The sequence below is a fragment of the Vidua chalybeata genome, chromosome 1 (genome assembly GCF_026979565.1).
Source record: "Vidua chalybeata isolate OUT-0048 chromosome 1, bVidCha1 merged haplotype, whole genome shotgun sequence".
In the NCBI taxonomy this organism is placed as follows: domain Eukaryota; kingdom Metazoa; phylum Chordata; class Aves; order Passeriformes; family Viduidae; genus Vidua; species Vidua chalybeata.
In genome coordinates, this window is record NC_071530.1 from 109,687,071 (window position 1) to 109,704,849 (window position 17,779).

Below are 17,779 nucleotides of genomic sequence, written 5' to 3' on the forward strand. Positions count from 1 at the left end.
ACCCTCCTCCCCCTAACACCCACGGCTCCGGCTGATCTCAGACTGATGAATCAGACCACTCAGATGTGCAGGTGAACATCAGAGCTTACGCATTTGGGCCTGCAGTGCTGAGAAGCTCCAGGAGCTGCTTTGCCCTGCATCATCTCATCTCACTACTGTGTCATTCAGAGATTCTCAAATTCTCACCTGCTTTTTACCTGCCAGCCACTGCTCAATGGCCAGATCTCACTGTGAGTTGCCATTTGTACCATCTCCAGCTTCCATCAGACAAGCCCAGTTCCCTCTACAGGGTCTCTCCTCTTTTCATCCAATTTCTAAACATGATGCTCTTGATAACCCACTTTGGACAGGTTGTCTTAAAATACACACCAACTGACTTAGAACATTGTGGCCTACGGTGCACAGCTGAATGGCACCAATAATGACTTTTCTTTCCCTAAATGGGTGTGAGACAGAAAAAGCAATGATGACACAGCTTAAGGCTACAATGCTGAGAACCTTTCAGATTATTCTTTTAAGCTGTACATCAGCAGAAAAGGACTTGAGGCCTGAAGCAACATACTCATTGACAGATAATATTTCAGTATTCTACTGATTTAGCAACATGATCCACAGTCCTATTAAGTTAGACTATGAAAGGTTATGTGCTGTGAATGGGTTACAAGACTTTCAGGAAGTACAGAGTCCTAGAGACAGTCATACAGTAGTACCAAACAAGTAAAATTGGAAGCCTTACCTAAAAAGAATAAAATGCATCAGAAGGTAGATGCACTGTCTCATACACCAGCGTTGTCCTATGATAGCAGCAGCACCTGTGGATTGCTACAAGCTGTATACAATGGGAAGCAAAAAGGCCACCAGTCCATACAGTGAATATGGTGTATGCTTTATTCTATTTACAGTACATTTGTTATAAATATAATACATATTTTGAAAATCTTTAGTAGATTTTTTTAAACAGATCAGTTGTTATAGTTACATAATAAAGTAAGTGACAATTTAAATGACAATCTCATGGTTGTGAAATAGTGCATTCTGTTTTGAGATGAATGAGAAAATACTCAAACTGGTTCAAATTTATTTTTACACATCCTCGGTGGACTTTTACGTAAACCTTGAAAAGTCACCAGTTTCCATAAATATGAAACCAAAATCAAACTAAAGAACTGACAATCAGAAATGGATTTATTTGAGAGACCTTACTGAACTTCACAGTAAGGTTGGGATTTACCATGACTAATGGCTTCAGAGAGGAAAAAGCCAATGAGGTTTTCTTCCTGAATCATATCCTAATACAGCCACAAATATTAAACACACCATGCTGGAAGTTGTAACAGCAGTCAAGCTGCATTTTTGACAGGGCATTGGACATACAAGTATGTTCAGATGTGCAGTTAAGAGTATTTTATGTTATGAGTATCTTAATTACCAGAGAAGAAATACATTATAAAAGGATAAAGGTATTTTCAGTCCAACGTGCATTGCATCGAGAAACAAACTGACAAGTCATCTGAATATTTTGCTATTTTCTTTTCTACACGATCTTTAGTAACAAGTCAGATGTCTGAGGTGCTATTTCAAAAAAACTGCAGCAAAATGTCAACCAGCAATGTAAGAAAAGAATCCCATTTATTTTGTCTTTTAGTGCTTTTTTTTTCAGGAAGTGGTCAGATATTATTGATAATAATCAGTGCAGGCATGGAGTTCTGCTGACTTGTTTCAAACAAAGTAACTTGGTCCACAAGCTTGGCAAATACTCTGGGGGTTCCAAGGTTATAGACACCTGTATGAACGAAGCAAGCTTTGAGCTGCAAGCTATAGACCTCCTCGCCTTTAAGTTGAAGCTTGTATTGTGTTTGTCCAAGCCATGTAAAAGATCCATGTATTTCTAGTGCTTCAGAGCTGAAAAAAAAAGGATATAAATGTTAACTCTCTGCACTTGAAGCATACATTACCAATTTAGAGGACTCCCTCCAACTTCAAGTATTCCCAAGATTTCAGAATACACTATGTCCCCCTCACCAGGCCCTTACAAAGACTGATACTTCCTAAAAACTTTTCAGAATTCAGGAGTAGGGAACTTATGTTACTATGCTGGCTCGCCTTGGATGAGTGCCCACTGGCATTTGTCTTTGATGCTGGTGAGTCTTTTTGACTGCTTGTCTACAATCACTGCCTTCCCCAAATGCATACTGCTGTCTTTGTTCTGTGAACCCTCCTTACCTTTAAGAGTAGGTTTTCTAGCAAGACAAAGCTAGACTTTGCAAGGATTAACAGTTGCCATCATAGCTACAGACAGTACTCCACTTAACATTTTATTGAGATACTGTAATACAACTTCAAGGAAAAAAAAAAAAAAAAAGATCACCTGTGTCTGTCTTCTCTTCTACTACATTCCTATCCTCTCACACCTGCTCCCCCAAATACATGTAGACTCAGAGTACCTGGGGTACCCTTGGGTAAATTTAGGGATGCTTATGTCCATCCATCAGCTCAATTTAACTCTGGGTCTTGCCAAATATTTCTTAATGTTCTCGGCCTCACTTAAAAATCCTTAGAGTGGCTCTCCCCTTGGCTCAGATGAATCATTACAAACCTTTAATGTGTTTCTTTGGTTCCTAATGTACTGTACACAGGACATTAATTATACATAGATGCATAATGAAGAACTCAGTGTATTCTCAGCTTTCTACATAACTTGCACATAACACTAAATGTAGTTGCAAGATTCAAATTGTCACAGTTTAAGGAATTCCTATTTCAGACATTCTTGGACCTGTCCCATGAGCTAGAGTTAAATCAGACTGCATGTCACACAGGAATAATCAACATGGACATACACTGCTTTAGAGACATTGCACTAATACATTAGAAGAGAGTGTATGGGGGCTTTCTTTTTAAGCAGTTTCAAGGTACATGAGGAGTACACTATCTTTCCAAAGACATGTCTCACAATGTAACACAACATGACCATCTTGTGAAAAAACAGATCAGTGAATGGCTTTCCAACTGTACCTGAAAAGTAAACCACACTTAAATCTTCTGTCTTCCATTTTTGAACCTGTGTATTAGGCTTTGGGCTTTTAATATCTTGTCAACGGACTGTTGACAAGAAGCCACTGGTCCCCCATGAGACTAAGCCCCCACAATGTCTTCACAATCTTTCTCCCTTCCCTGGTGGCAAACAGACCAGGTAGCATTATATCTAAGAGGGCAGAAGGGGAGCTGTCACCTGCAATGCTCATGAGTAGAAATTGCCTTGTTTAAACGGAAGTGACAGAATTACAGTGGTATAGATATCATGGTACTGAATTCTCAGTTCCACAAAAATTCTTTAGTAAAACTTAGAAGTAATTCATGAACACTTCCTCAAGGCTAATATTTTCCCACATACTACTACAGTACTAAGCAAAAAGGCAGTCATAAGAATCAGCTCCTAAACCTAGAGGAAGTCTTTAAAATATCCAAGGTTCTCCAAAATTTTACACTAAGCCAAACTGCGAGAGGAAGTTGCTGTCTACAAATTACTCTATTTTTTAAAAATGAAAACCTAAAAACTTATAAAGGTTGGTGAAGCTCCTATTTCACTAGTGGAAAAGCATTTCCCTTTCTCTAGAAAAGATCTGCCAAGTTTTAACTATTTAAGAGTCACAATTAAAGGCCCTGTCTTAGCAGAGAGTGAAGACTCACAGTTAACTGCAAGAGCCCTTTATCAACTTCCATTCTTTCAAAGAAACCACTCTTGAAAAAATCCTATTCTAGATATTCAATATAGTTAAAATATTACAAGACTCCCCAAGCTAGGAAGAGTTCTTAAAAAATATTGTTTTATTAACATTTGCACACTACCTTGCTGGTTTATGCCGCAAATCAATCATCACATCTACAACAGCCTGGGAACAATTGGAAAGTAGGAGCGTGACAGGTACCAGACAGAGGCTGCAAAGAGAAACAGTTCCACATTAAAGAAAAAAAGAATCTTATTTTGGATAGTCTTAATTATACTCTAAAATAGTTAAAATTATTTCCAGGAACGTGGAATTTATATGTAGTTGTCAATTATGCCAGAGTCAAGACAGTATAGGTAGAAATATAATCACTTACACTGACTAGAGCTACTTATAATAAAAGTTGTCAATTAAGGCAAACAGCATTGGCTCATTTGGGCCAAATGAAGTTATCACCTCCCTTCATCCAGCTGAGAAAGGAGAGAAGAAGCATAAATACCATCTCAGTTTACAGGAAATCTGCTTGTGTGACATGAGGCATTCCAGAATGGGACAACATGGCCCAGAATACTATTTTCTGAATTTCTGGTTGGCACACTTTGACTGGATACTTTTCTTCTGCACTGCCTCCCGTAGAGGAATTGTTGACACTGGGCCTTAAGTTATAACCTGAACAGTGCCCAACCAGAACAGATAGCACATGTATACCTGGATTTAATGTAGGCCTTTATACTAAATAAAACTAACACAGTTAATTGATATTCTGCTTGTTCACAATTATTATTGTTGTTTCTATAAATAATGCTGCAGCAAGAAAGACCCCAAGTAATTGACAGGCAGGAACACAAACTACTGCAGCTAAAACAGCTTGTATTCAGCAAGTGATTTGTGTCACTGGAATTCCTTGCCATTGCCTAACAGTTTAAATATCCTAAACTTGAATTGTAAGAAAAGAACAATTAGAGACTGTAACCAATAAGAGGTGACTGTCTTACTGGGATAATGCATGCTTTATCACTGTCATTAAAATATAGCACTTTATAGAACATTTAAATGTTAGATTTTAGAAACAAATCCCTTTTTCTTTCGACAAGTTACATTAACTGTTATAAAAAATGAACACAGTAGAGCTTTCAGATAAAAAACTCAAGCCTAAATAGGTTTATACTTGAAACCTTCATGTTTCAAGTACAACCCATTTAATGTTCAGAACTTAAGCTAGGGTGTTTGTTCATATCATTAAAATTTGAAAGACTCATGGATTTTACAGGCTCCAAACAATTCACTCTAACAGCAAGCTTTTTGACAGAGGTTAATACTGATATTCTTCCATGAGACAAGCTCCAGTGATCTGAACTGTTACCACGTTTCCTTCTGATGAAAGTCAGAACCATGTGCAGCTAATCTTAGCAAGTAAGATGTTGTAGACATAACAGCTCCTTTGAGCTAAAAGTACCTCTCTTTGTCTGGCTTCTCAAAGAAATCACACTGTTTACTCTGACAACAAAAATAAACACAAAGGGAGCAGACTATTTTTTTTTCAGTAAGTTTGATAACATTACTTGTTAACATTAAAACTGAGCTGTGGTACTACAGTCCATTATTTTTTACATGAAACTTTAATTTTACCTATAAACTTTAAAAAACTTTTATAAACTTTTATAAACTTTTCATTTTACATATAAAGTTTAAAAATTGAACAAGATTTCACACTTGCATACCAGACTTTAATATCATAACACACATAGCATCTCTCAAGAGGATTTATGTCCAATTAACAATATTTTTAAAGTTTCTAAAGGTAATGTTTCACTAACCTTTTCTGATGAAAAGAATGATTAAAAGACTCTGGATAATGAAGACTTGTCTTAATAAGATTAGAAAGCTGCTCTGGTGTTGGTCTTGCAGGTACCGGTGCATTTTCTGGTCGAAAAAACTTTAAGAGAACTGTTTCTGGTAGTTCCTAAAACAAATTGAGAATAACACTGAAAATAAGGTACAAGAAATCCAGTCACAGAAGTTACAATTCTCCATTATGAACTATAGCTCATAAGGAAAACAAATTTGCAGTATCATGAAGTTCACATTTTTTCCAAGGTGGTTTGTATTTAAGCATGCTGGACAAGGAACTGATATGACTTATCTATTACCCTCTTTTGAAATAGATTTCACAGTTGCTTATGAAAACACTATCTGTGCAAGTTTCACAAAAGCACACTATTGTTGCAGTAGTTTGCTAGTGCTTGGGTTTGGCTTCTAGGGAAAAGGGACAGCATTTACACTGTTCCCTGTTCAGCAGCTGTACCTAACAACAAAAAAATTCATCACCTGCCCTAGGAAGTTCAAAACAGGAAAGCCAATGCACAAGTTTCCCAGAACAGATCCAAAGTAAATCAAATAGAAATATACAGGAACATGTGAACACTACCAGAAGGATTGAATAACAGTTTCTTTGACACTGCATAACAAGCAGTTGAAGATATGAAAGTTACCTTTTGTCTCCAGCTGAAAGCCCAAGACAAGCTCTAACACACTACTTGGGATTCCCCCAACCCTTTGGATGGAATGAGACTCTGAAGCAGAAATTAAGTGATACAGAAAGCTGCAACCAGCTTGCATTTGGTGCAGCATTTCTAACATAATCTAATCTTGTTTGTGAGCAGGATTTATTCAGGAAGGGGCTGCCCTTTAGGACATCCTTATGAACCTATTCTGCAGAAAATCCATCTTTAAAGGAAAAAAAGAATTTGCAGCAGTAAATGTCACTGCCTACAAAAAAACCACATGAAACAAGATTTTTTAAAAGCCACCAGTAAGTTGGTACAATATAATAAAGTTAATACTTTTCATTAAAAGGTGATAGATTGTACCTTTTAAGTTGAAAAGGAGCAGTACAGGCAATGAAACCTGATTTAAAAACCAAACACACTGGGCATTTGGAAATGTGTATGAACACCTTAGTCACTGTGCTGATAATACCAGGAAGACACCAAATGTTTTCACAGGCTTACAAATCTTCCCTTTGAAAGGAAGGGTATTTCTTTCAAAAAGTAATTTGAGAAGAAAAAAAAGATAGATTCCATAGTAACAATAAAATATATTTTAAGTGTTGAATGAATTTGGTGTTTCCATCCTACCCTATCTAACAATGCGAACTGACAGCATGAAACACAGCAGAGATTATAAGTTTTCATTTAAATTATTCTCTCCCCTCAAATAATAGTTCAACCAATTTTCAAGGTTGCCATCAACCACACAGCAATATCCTACATAGTGCAGTTTGCCCTAGAATCAATTACCTGTTCCAAGTCCTCCCAATCAGAATTCCCGAGTATTTTTTTAAAACCCTACAAAAGACAAATACGAATATTTACCTCTAAAAGTAGACAAGAACATCATGAAATGCAGCAGAAACATTTACTGGTGAAAGTGCAGAGTGCTGTTAATACTTCAAACCTTTAGTTCTAATATTACACCTCTGATGAAGGACTGGAAAGCAGCAAAATTAATCATTTTCCAGCAGAGCTAAACCTTAATCCCAGCCACCTTCTGGGTGTTAAGAGTCAGAAAAGATGTCTGTCTCTCCAAGTTAGCTGCTCAGACTCTAGGCTTTTTGTGATTGTGTACCTAGAACAAAGGCTAAGATATGACATTTAGCCAATTTTTCTTTTACCTAATGAATGGTTCAGGAAACAATTAAGGACATCCAAACAATAACCAAGAAGATGTGCATGCAGATCAGAAAGCTACCTAGAGACTGCTAATAAATGCTAAGTTTTATGGATGCATTAAACTCCTGCCCTCCTCTGGAGCTTGTGAAATTGGATCAAGGCTTTAAAAAAACCAAACCAAAAGCCCATACCTACTTGGCACCCATAACTTCCTTTCAAGAATATACACCAAGCAGTAACAGCCTTATGCTCACAAACAAAGCAAAAGAAAAATCAAGAACTGAACAGGTGATATTTTGTTGCTGAACTCCTTGATTATCAGCCCAAGCGAATTATTGCCTTGTAAAAGGGGAAAAAAAAAAAGAACTCTGACACCTAAAATCTGCTTTCTGACCCAGTGTGGCTCTTTGCAAAGCCTCCAGAAGTGTCACAAGCTCCAGTAACCAGCATAAGCTGCATACAAGAAAGCCACATCAATGGTTAGGATTGTCCCTTTCAGAAAACAGTTATGGTGTAATTTTAGTGTCTCATCTATACAAACTGGTAGAGGTAGAGAGGCTTGACTGGAAGACGAGTGTGTGTTTTTGTTATTGTTTTACATTTTATAGCTGCATTTTAAAGCTTTTTCGGTTTTGCCTAAAAATACACAACAAGCATTAGCACCAGAATGACAGTGCTCCCTCAGTTATGTTCCAAGAGCTACAAACTGCACAACCGGTGCTTGGAAAGTTGTTTTCTGTTTTTAGAAAGCTTCTTGTTCCCCAAAGCCATTTACAAAGGCCACTCAAATCTAGACAAAAGATTTCTAATTCAAGTAGAATAATCTCAATATCTGCACTTATATGTGTTACAAGAAAATCATTAGAGTCTGGCATTTTGTTACTTTGAAATAGCTATAAATCATCTCTATATACACTTCTGAAATGGTGCTTTAGTCATTCAAATCAGCTTCAGCTCTCTTCTGCAATTATATTTAGCTAAAAGTTGAAAAAGCAATATTTTAACAATTCAAAGCGTCTTAAATAAATGTAACAGACAGATCTACCCATAATACATTCCTCAATATCTCAGAATGCATTTTCAAATTTAAAAGTTCTTCCCTTCCATCAGATGGACAGAAGTGATGTTATCTTCACATACAGTCACTTTAAAAGATTTTTATACTCAGTATTATACAACCTAAAGTTTTCCATTCCATAAACAATATTCTTAGAGACTGGGTCAATGTGCCATTAAGCACACTAGAAAAAGGTAAGCACTGCAATTTGATTTCCAAATTGTACAGCAAATCAGCATATTTGCCCCATAAACCACAAGTCACACATAGCCAAAAGGATTGACATGCTCAGACAAGTATGAGGGACCAGTATGCACAGCACAGAAGAAAACCTAAACAGTAAACACTTGAATGGAGCTAAGCATAAGTAAAAGCAAAATATATGAAAGCAGAAGAATAAGAGCGAGACATCTAAATAATGTGCTTTACTCCCTTTCCCATTTTAGATCTGAGAATTTCCATTTTAAAACCTCAGTTTTAAGTTGCTTCCTTCAACATGTGATTTATCTATATTCATTCTAGTGCTCAACATACAGAAATGACAACTCCAGGAACAGTATTTTACTGATATCAAGAATAATACATTTGAAAACAGTTATCTTCAGCTCTGCAGTCCATCATGACAATAATATAAGCCAGATCTCCCAAACTGGTACTGTATCTGCTCCATTAATTGATACAACAGAATGAAAAATATGTATTTCAGCTCCTGATGTTGATATACCCTTAAGAACTTTCCTTTTCCTCTACTGACATGGTTTAAGGAAAGTCTTAAATCCTTCCAACAATCTCTGTTTTATTCAAGCATCTCCTCCCACGTATTCTGTAAAGAAAGTCCTGAACTAGCAAAAGATGTCACTTCCAATAATAGGAAAAATAGCTACTTAAACCCTACCCTCTCCTACATTTCAAGAATTCCTGCTTCCAACCAAACTGTTGCTGACTCACTAAGCTGCATGTATATTAAGAAGCTATCTTACATAAAATTATCATCTCTGCCTGCATCCATTCTATACACATTTTATGGATTTTACTTTGGGCTAGCACTGGTCTAATTCACAGGACTAAATGTGCAGTCCTGAAGCACACCTGGAAAGGATGGATGCTATTCCCAACATCCCAACATTCAAATAACAAACCTCTAGGCTGCTTCTCACCTTCCATCGGTGTGAAGTCTTTAAAAACCAGAGGTGTGCCAAATGTCGTATTGCTTCCACTATTACTTCCATCCCACCATATTACACTGCATTTTTCTTTTGGAATCTTTTGGACTGAATCCACCAGTTTAGAAAAACAGGGAAGAGAGCAGCAAGAAATAATATTAATCAACAGCCCTGACTGTGAATGGATGTTTAATGTATTTGAAGTCCTTTAATGCATTTTTGTCCTTTCACTAATTTAAAGCAGAAAGGTCAAGAAGAGACAAAGTACCTGTATTTTAGGTGCAATCTTAAATTGACCTTCAGTTAAAACTACCTCATTCCAAAAGCATGCTTCAGAATAGAAACAGAACCTATAGCAGTCAAAAAAAACCAGCCATGATTTACAAATACTCAGCTGAATTTATAAGTGAGGCTTTTATTACTTGGCCTGAAATGGATCTATTCAAAGTAATTCACTGTACTTACACCTTATGTGATTATTTTCTTCATATATTGCTGCCTGTGACTATTAACAAATCACTTTGTGGCACCTTCTGATTCAAGGCAACAAATTATATTTAGCATTTTCCCCCTACCTTTAGCCAAAGGACATTTTTTCAAAAATACAAATGAGACGAAGGGTAAGAAGATAAATATTTTCCATATCATCCAGAGAGATTTCTATATGAAACTAATAAACACTTTAATAAAGTCAATATTCTGTAAGTGTTCCTTCAGCACACTACATGTTATGACTCCAAACTTCCAGACCATAAAAGTTTAAGTAGTTCAGTCACATCTCCTGGTAGGCCTACTGTGTCCAGTAGCCTACGCTCAAAAGTAATGCTATTTTGTTATACAAAAAAAATCTCTAGTGTAAACAACAACAAAAAACATCTGTATTCAGTGACAGAAAACCAGCTTTAAAGTCATTGCTATCGTAGTGGTTGGAATGAAAAAGGATTATCTAATCTATCTAATCTATCTAATCTAATTCTATTTTGAACAAACATGGGAAGAGAAGGGAGCACATGAATTTGAGCATCAAAATACTTGTATAGAATTTTACTGTTACTTACCTTTTTAATATGATGGTACATATAGAAATTTTACCCAGCCTTTCCCCAAGCCCCACTGTAACCAGAGGTTATATCTTGATTTTATCAAATACTACAGCAAGTTATGCTACTGCGATACTGGAAACCCTGCTGTCTGTTCCACCTCCTTGTTGGGCATTAAATGTCCCACAAGGAACCAAGCAGAAGTAACCACCCATGACTGTGGCTCAATCAGCAGTCTAACACCTTACAGACATATGAGGATGAATTTATGTCAGTTCACCCAACTACCAATCTACCAGCAACTGCTGGAACAACTTAAACATAACACTGCTAAAGAATATCAATCTCCTGTTCTTCACTACAGTGCTTTACTAAAGTTTTGTTTCCCTGAATAGTAGTAGCTTCTGTGAATCCAAACTACATATTTATAAACTGGCAAAGAGTCAATCTAATATACACCACAATTGACAATGTAGTAGAAGTCAACCAGTACAGAGAATTTAACCAAAATATAAAATTAGTGATCTCATTTTGTTCAACAGAGTTATTTGATTAATTTGGCTAAGATTTGAGCCATTTCTCAGAGGACTAAAATAAATAAAGGGTGGGGCGGGGGGCAGAGAGGAATTTTGTTCATGTTTCCTCAGTGTCCATTGTGAGACTGTTCTTGGGGATAGCTGTTTGTGGCTGCCAAAATTCCTTTGCTGGATAAAACGGCATGAAGCAAAAGTCAAGAAGAAAGTCACTGTAGGGAAGCAACAGTCACAAAACTCAGCAATAAATGCAGACAGTGGACTCTTGCATCCTAGGTGACACCCTGTTCAGAGTCTGGAATTACTTTTTTTTTCCCCCCCAAATCAGAGCAGCCCTCTATCATTTATGAACTGGCAACCCACATGTGTTGGTAAAAAGCATGCACCTCCATCTCCCTCTGCTGTCAAGTCCTCAGAAAACAACCAACTTCAACAATGTCAGCACAAGGCAAATCAGAAACAGTCTAGAGTAGTTTCCAACCCTGTTCATGACTTAAGAGAATAAATACAGACTTACAAAACAAAATTATACACTGAAAATAATAAATCAGAGGTCAAGTCTGAGTTTGGGATTTTCTACCACTGCTTCCCCCCCCCGCAGCTTTTCACCGCTTGTGTCGTTCTAAAAGAGCAAGATAATTCAAAGACAATATACAATTCTTAAGAGATTAAGTATGTTATTTTCTCTATCTAGCCTAATTTAATTCTATTTTGGCAAATCTTTTAATTATGAAATGTGGACTGAATGGAGTAAACTGCTGCAAAGCCATAAAACAATTAATTAGTTACACCTCACCTCCTACCTCAGAGCAGTCTATCTGCTCTCCTCACACTATTGTGATCCAATTAAAAAAAAAGTAGTATGTGAGAATATGAAATTTCTCCATTCTTAGAAGTCCTGAGATCACAGGTTCTTAAAATTCATGCTAACTCTAGGCTTTGGTTATCATGAGGACACAGAATTTACATGTTTATTAAAAAACAACAACTAATTACTCTTATAGCAGATTTCAACTGCATGACAATGCAGATGCTTTCTTGCTTCCAACCAAAGTACAGAATGCTTCAAAGGAAGTGTGCTCCTTATACTCAAGGAAGTGAATACAATAATCAATGTAGAATCTATATGAAGATAGTTGTAATAAAACCTGATGAGAAATGGATTTTAGACAGAGAATGCTAATATAGTAGCTTATATTCCTAAAAAAAACATTGAGAATACATACAGATCTCCTTGTTGCTGGTGGCAGGATGAATTCCTTTAATTTGAAATTGATTGTGATACAGACAAATAGAGTTCCAGTCAACAAGAAATGTAAATTTCTACCCATACCCTATTCAGTCTTTTGTTTATTTTAGGAGGCAGATGTGATTAATTTCTATTTTCTCTTCCTATTCATTTGAGAATCTGAACTTGATGAGATCAGAAGCTCACAGTATTGTGTCCCCTACCCTTAGATGTCTACAGTGTGATCTACTGTTCTACATATACATTAAGACAGGGAAAGTAATACGTGAGGAGACAGTTGTCATTAGATTAATACAGCCTCTTGCACTGCTCAGCATAGCTAGAGTACATGTGTGCCAATTCCCATTTATTTCATAGCACAAATACCTAAGTGGAAAAAATTAGCAATGTACAAATACTTAAAGGCTGATGAACCAAAGCCAAATGCACAGCTTCAGAGTAATTCACTACTTGCATTATAGTATGGTATTTATAGGAAGACATTTATCTTTGTTTTCTTGACAAAATTAGTACATAGTACTCTTTGCTGCAACTTTAAGAGCTCACTAAAAGCTATGTATTATGTTTGCAATACTGGTCAAAACATTAAGCATGGCACCAAAACAAAAGGGAACAGCAATATGCTGCTCGGGAGAAGTCTAAACAAGCACAAGATTTATTTCCTCTTATTCTGAACATCCACATAAAATGAATTTAGTACAGATGTTTTTACAGAACCTTCTCTGTAACTTCCATAGTTGTTATCAATTTATGTACCAGAAGACAGCCACTGGTTTCATACAGATGCTGTTTTCTTTCATCAAGCAAAACAACTATAAACTTCACCATTCTACTATTAACTTTGTTATGAAATAAACATTACCTTTCATACTGTTAACAAGTTTCTAGTTCTACCTGAAATACCAGAGAAGAGTTTACTTCAACAACAGCTCACCAACATGCTTACCTGCATATATTGCTTTTCTCATGTTTCAACTGGGCCTGGCTAGCTCAATACAGAAGACTAAGCAAACCTGGAGGCAGTCAGCCTGAATTATTTAGTAATAACACATATCTGACGTAAAGATTCTACAGAAGCTTTCACTTACATACTAGAGAATTCATTAAGTCTATTTAGAGAAAGAAGCAATTCTAAAGGAAAACTTCACAGTAGAAGATTACCTGCTTCTGAGGAAATGAAAAGGCCTCCTTCCCAACTGTGTTAAGGGCAACATGATGCTGGCCCTCCAAAATAAGCTGCTTGCTGTCTTCCACAACATATGCCTACAGAATATAATACAAAGGCATTTGCAACCCAGAAACTATCATAGGATTCAGAACACAATTACTGACTGCTCCTTAACTTAGGTGGAACATGCTGTACTGATCAAAACTTAGAAGCTAGCATGGCATAGTTATGCCGATTTCCACTGCTTCAAATGAGACTCTCTTCTTCAAAGCAGACTGGGTCACTCTTACAGTTCTGTAAAATCAAGCATTAATAAATCTCTTAGTTTAAGATTTCATAATTTTCTCTTTTAAAAGAGAAATCAGAAGAACTGGGTGCATCCAGAGTAATGTAAAACCATTTAGGGACACTTATTACAGTAATAGATACTATCTTTGCTTACATCATTATAGTTTGACTGTTTTCAGGAAAAAAAATTCACCCATAAATTTCATATGTATATGCCTGAAAGTTCAGGATGCCACATTAAATTCTTTTCTAACGGTAATGTTTCATGTCCAAATTATCACAAAAGCCACAACCATACATACCTTCCACAGTACCACAATGTTCAAATCAACTTCACTGCATCTTTGTATCAATCTGACTGTTTCATCAAATGATTGTTTCACTGCCCTTTGAGATGCATGAGTATGAGATTGCACATGTGTTCTTTTAAATTCAGAGGATAAGCTTTGGAAAAAAAAGTCTGCACAAGGACTGGCTGAACTTATTATCTACAAGAGAAAACAAGGAAGAAAGTGTTCAGAACAGGATGTGAGCTGACTCAAGTTGCTCTAACAGAGCTAATCATTGTAGCATTTTTTCCCAGTGGGCTTCCCTTTGCAAAGCTACAGGATGCCAGACACCTTGGTTTCTGTGCTTGACCTGTTACAGATCAGCCTATCTAAAGGGCTGCTAAAGGTAATATAGGGAAAGCAGAGCTATAATTTGCTAGTTTAGAACTACAAATACCAAACTTGGAAATAGGAGCTTTGATTATTACCACAAAGCAGGCTACTGTGATATATCAAGTCTATTAAAGAGAGTTGAAGCATCCAATTAAGTCACACAAAAGTCATTTCTGCTTACTAATATTTTCCTCAGCTTAGCTAGAATTATTTATCTAAGTTAGGAGCATACACTTTGCTAGCAATAGCAAAGACAACAGACTGCACAGCACATCCCACAGATACATGGAACAGAAGCACTGTGCTGTCATGTGTACCAAGCTCTTCCAACACCAAAAGCCTGGTTAAGAGCAACAGCAATGAGACAACAGGATAAGCAAGCAACTTTAGCTTCACAACCCCTCCCTTTCAAAAATGCTCGCTTTTCCAGAATATGCTGTTGCAAAGTTGCTAATTACTGCACTAGCAGAATGCTGATGCCCAGGGAGAAAATCCACCTTTGAAGCCATTGCTCAGAAGGGAAGATTCCCTCCCCATCTCCCCACTATAATAAAAAAATCTCAAGGAAAGCTAAAGTTCCTGTAGCTCAGATTCCAACTCTAAAAATGCACAGAGGGATTATCTACTTCAATTTATATGCCTATGAAATGAAATGGCAGTGAATAGGTTTTCTTTGGCTTTAAAAGCTGAATAAATACAGGAAAAATGTATGCTCAGCATAAAATAAGCAATCTGTCATTCAACTGATTAAATCCACTATGCAGATTTTTCACCTAATGCAAGTGGCCTACTTTGCTCAGGTTTTGGAACAGCATTTGTAGTACCAAGATCATTTACTGAAAGGATTATTCAATATCTGTATGATTAAAATTATTAGAAGATCATGGTAGCCTAGAATCCTAAACTTCTAGAAAAATCAAACAGACTCCTTGAATCCACTGCAACCTCCTGTAGTTTTGAAATTCTGGGACCAACATCCATTAGTTTTCCAGTTTTTCAAATAAGCTGTAATTAGAATTTTTAACCTGTCTTAGTAAATGTATAATTAAGAACAAGAATCTGATATCTGCAGGCCTCTACTAGAAAACTAAAGGGCTAGGATATATTTAAAATAACTACTCCAAAGTTATTTTGGAGTTCAGCTGTGGAGCTGGGATCCTAATATTCCTGACTACACACTAGCCTAGGTTACCTTACCACCTCTTTGTCCTTTCACATGACAGGAACACCTTACACAAGACAAAATATGCAGTTGTACCCATCCACCTACCTGTTCATTTCCAAAGACAATATCTGCAAATGTGTAATTTTCTAAGGAATAAAAAGAGAAAGCTGTTTTAGCATCATGAGAACTCACAACTTCAGCCTACAGTATCCAAAATAGTATTTTTTCAAAAAGTTACCACATTCAGGAAAAAACCCACCTTCTGAGTTTTTGCATCTCGCTGCTTTAAAACATAATTTTGCTCTCTCTCTGCTAGCCACTTTAGTATCTGAAAGAAAAAGGTGGCAAGATTTTTTTTCACCCTCAGTATAATCAGAGTCCCTTAGACATAAGTCACAAGTCTTGAACATTCACAAACAGGAAACACATGATGACATTCAATAAGCACAGCTAATCAGGCATAGCAATGGCACACAACACAACTATATTGCTTGAGCAGAAAGTTATCAGCCACACCACACATAGATTTCTCTACATCACAGAATTTACCTGCAAATTAAGCTTGTTTTTAAAATTAATTACATTTGAGTAAGTTATCTGTAAATATACATTTATTGAAATATAACAAAATAAGAGCTTTAGTATTTTTGGAATGGACAAAGTTATTGGAAACTATTCTGAAAGCCAAATTCAGCTCCTTGTAAGATTCTTTAAACTGTTTTTATCAGTCAGAAGCTAGATTTGCCATCATTTTGGTGATAACAATACACACCTTTGTCTCCAGAGATGTTAACAGATTTTTGAAGTTTCCAGTGCTTGCTATTGCTTGAAACTTGCACTATATGAAATTCCTTAACACCCGTCTCACTCTATGGAACAGACAAAAGTTACGTCAAAGAAAACCAATCACAACTGTGATGTGCTACATTGCACAGTGTGTTCACTGCAAGGTGGCACAGTTAGAATCTAAATTTAACTCATTATTCACACCACTCGTAACACACAGTACTTAGAGACAAGGAGAGATTTAAGACCCACTGTAAAGTAATGCAACAGTCCCAGATCACAGCAACTTCCAATTCCAGTAAACAAAGCCACACAAAGAAGAAACAAGGATTCCCCAGAAAAAGACCCATAAGGTAGTATTTTAGATTAAGAATAACTTAAAAACTAGGCTTCTTAACTCCAGTGCAGAACACTGTCCACAAGGCAGCTTGGTTTCTAGGATTATTTTAGAAGCATTGCTTTACCATAAATCCTAGAAACTCAAGATCTATTTTGGGTTTACATATATACAGGATAAAATGTAGCTTTTGGAGTTGGCTTCCTTTCTTGTAAAGAGTGAGGTGGTAGTGGAAAAATAAGCCTCACATTGTTAACTTGGTAAGTCCTTTATAAAAACATTCCTCCCTCCTTAAAGGGGTGGACAATATTCAGTACATGAAGAAAAAAACCAGAGTATTCACACCTTTAAAAGAAAATGACAAATCAACTCGGTGATTACCAACTAAGTGTCTATGAATTCTATGAACATTCAATTCAGTTACCTTGCTTTGTGAGTGAAAAAATGGGAGCAGCTTTACCAAGAAAATGAGTAAATTTAAATTAGCATGGTTTGAAAAACTGAGTATTTTCATCTGTTTTAGTAGTCGACATATCTGTATTTGGATTATAGTAGTAAAAATGTCTTTATAGTTTGGTGATAAATGTAAACAGAGAAACTTACTTCAAATTGGAGCTTAAAATCTAACTTTGACATTACCACTAATTCTACCAGTGTTTTCACTGAAAGGGGACACAGTTCTGAATTAGACAACCTTGGAAGCTGAGATCAAGAACATTCATCAATTTGGAATACCTTCCTTGAAAGACTATGAACTATAGTCTTGCATTATGATTAGTATAGGAGACTTCCAGAGAGTTAGGATATAACTTTACATTAATACTCTTTCCAACAGTAACTGAATGATCAAATATGCAAGGTTTATTTTTTTTTTGTTTGCAAAGTTGCTGTAGAAAAACTTGAGTCTTGGTTCATATCTGCTGAGCTTCAGG

General features: G+C 36.4%; 1 protein-coding gene across 4 annotated transcripts in view; it reads right to left on the minus strand.

Annotated features, from left to right (window-relative positions):
- Positions 1 to 865: 865 nt before the first annotated feature.
- Positions 866 to 17,779, minus strand: part of TRAPPC8 (trafficking protein particle complex subunit 8) — a 51,427-nt gene continuing 34,513 nt past the window's right edge. For 2 of the 4 annotated variants that reach the window (XM_053944031.1, XM_053944014.1), the window contains 9 exons: positions 16,497 to 16,593; positions 15,984 to 16,052; positions 15,830 to 15,870; positions 14,200 to 14,385; positions 13,603 to 13,704; positions 7,028 to 7,075; positions 5,546 to 5,691; positions 3,850 to 3,939; positions 866 to 1,902 (listed from right to left, as the gene is read on the minus strand). In XM_053944031.1, the coding sequence (XP_053800006.1) occupies positions 1,668 to 1,902; positions 3,850 to 3,939; positions 5,546 to 5,691; positions 7,028 to 7,075; positions 13,603 to 13,704; positions 14,200 to 14,385; positions 15,830 to 15,870; positions 15,984 to 16,052; positions 16,497 to 16,593 (1,014 nt within the window). In that variant the 3' untranslated portion in view covers positions 866 to 1,667. The remainder of the gene's footprint in view (positions 1,903 to 3,849; positions 3,940 to 5,545; positions 5,692 to 7,027; positions 7,076 to 13,602; positions 13,705 to 14,199; positions 14,386 to 15,829; positions 15,871 to 15,983; positions 16,053 to 16,496; positions 16,594 to 17,779) is intronic. The other 2 variants (XM_053944025.1, XM_053944037.1) reach the window with 1 other exon arrangement.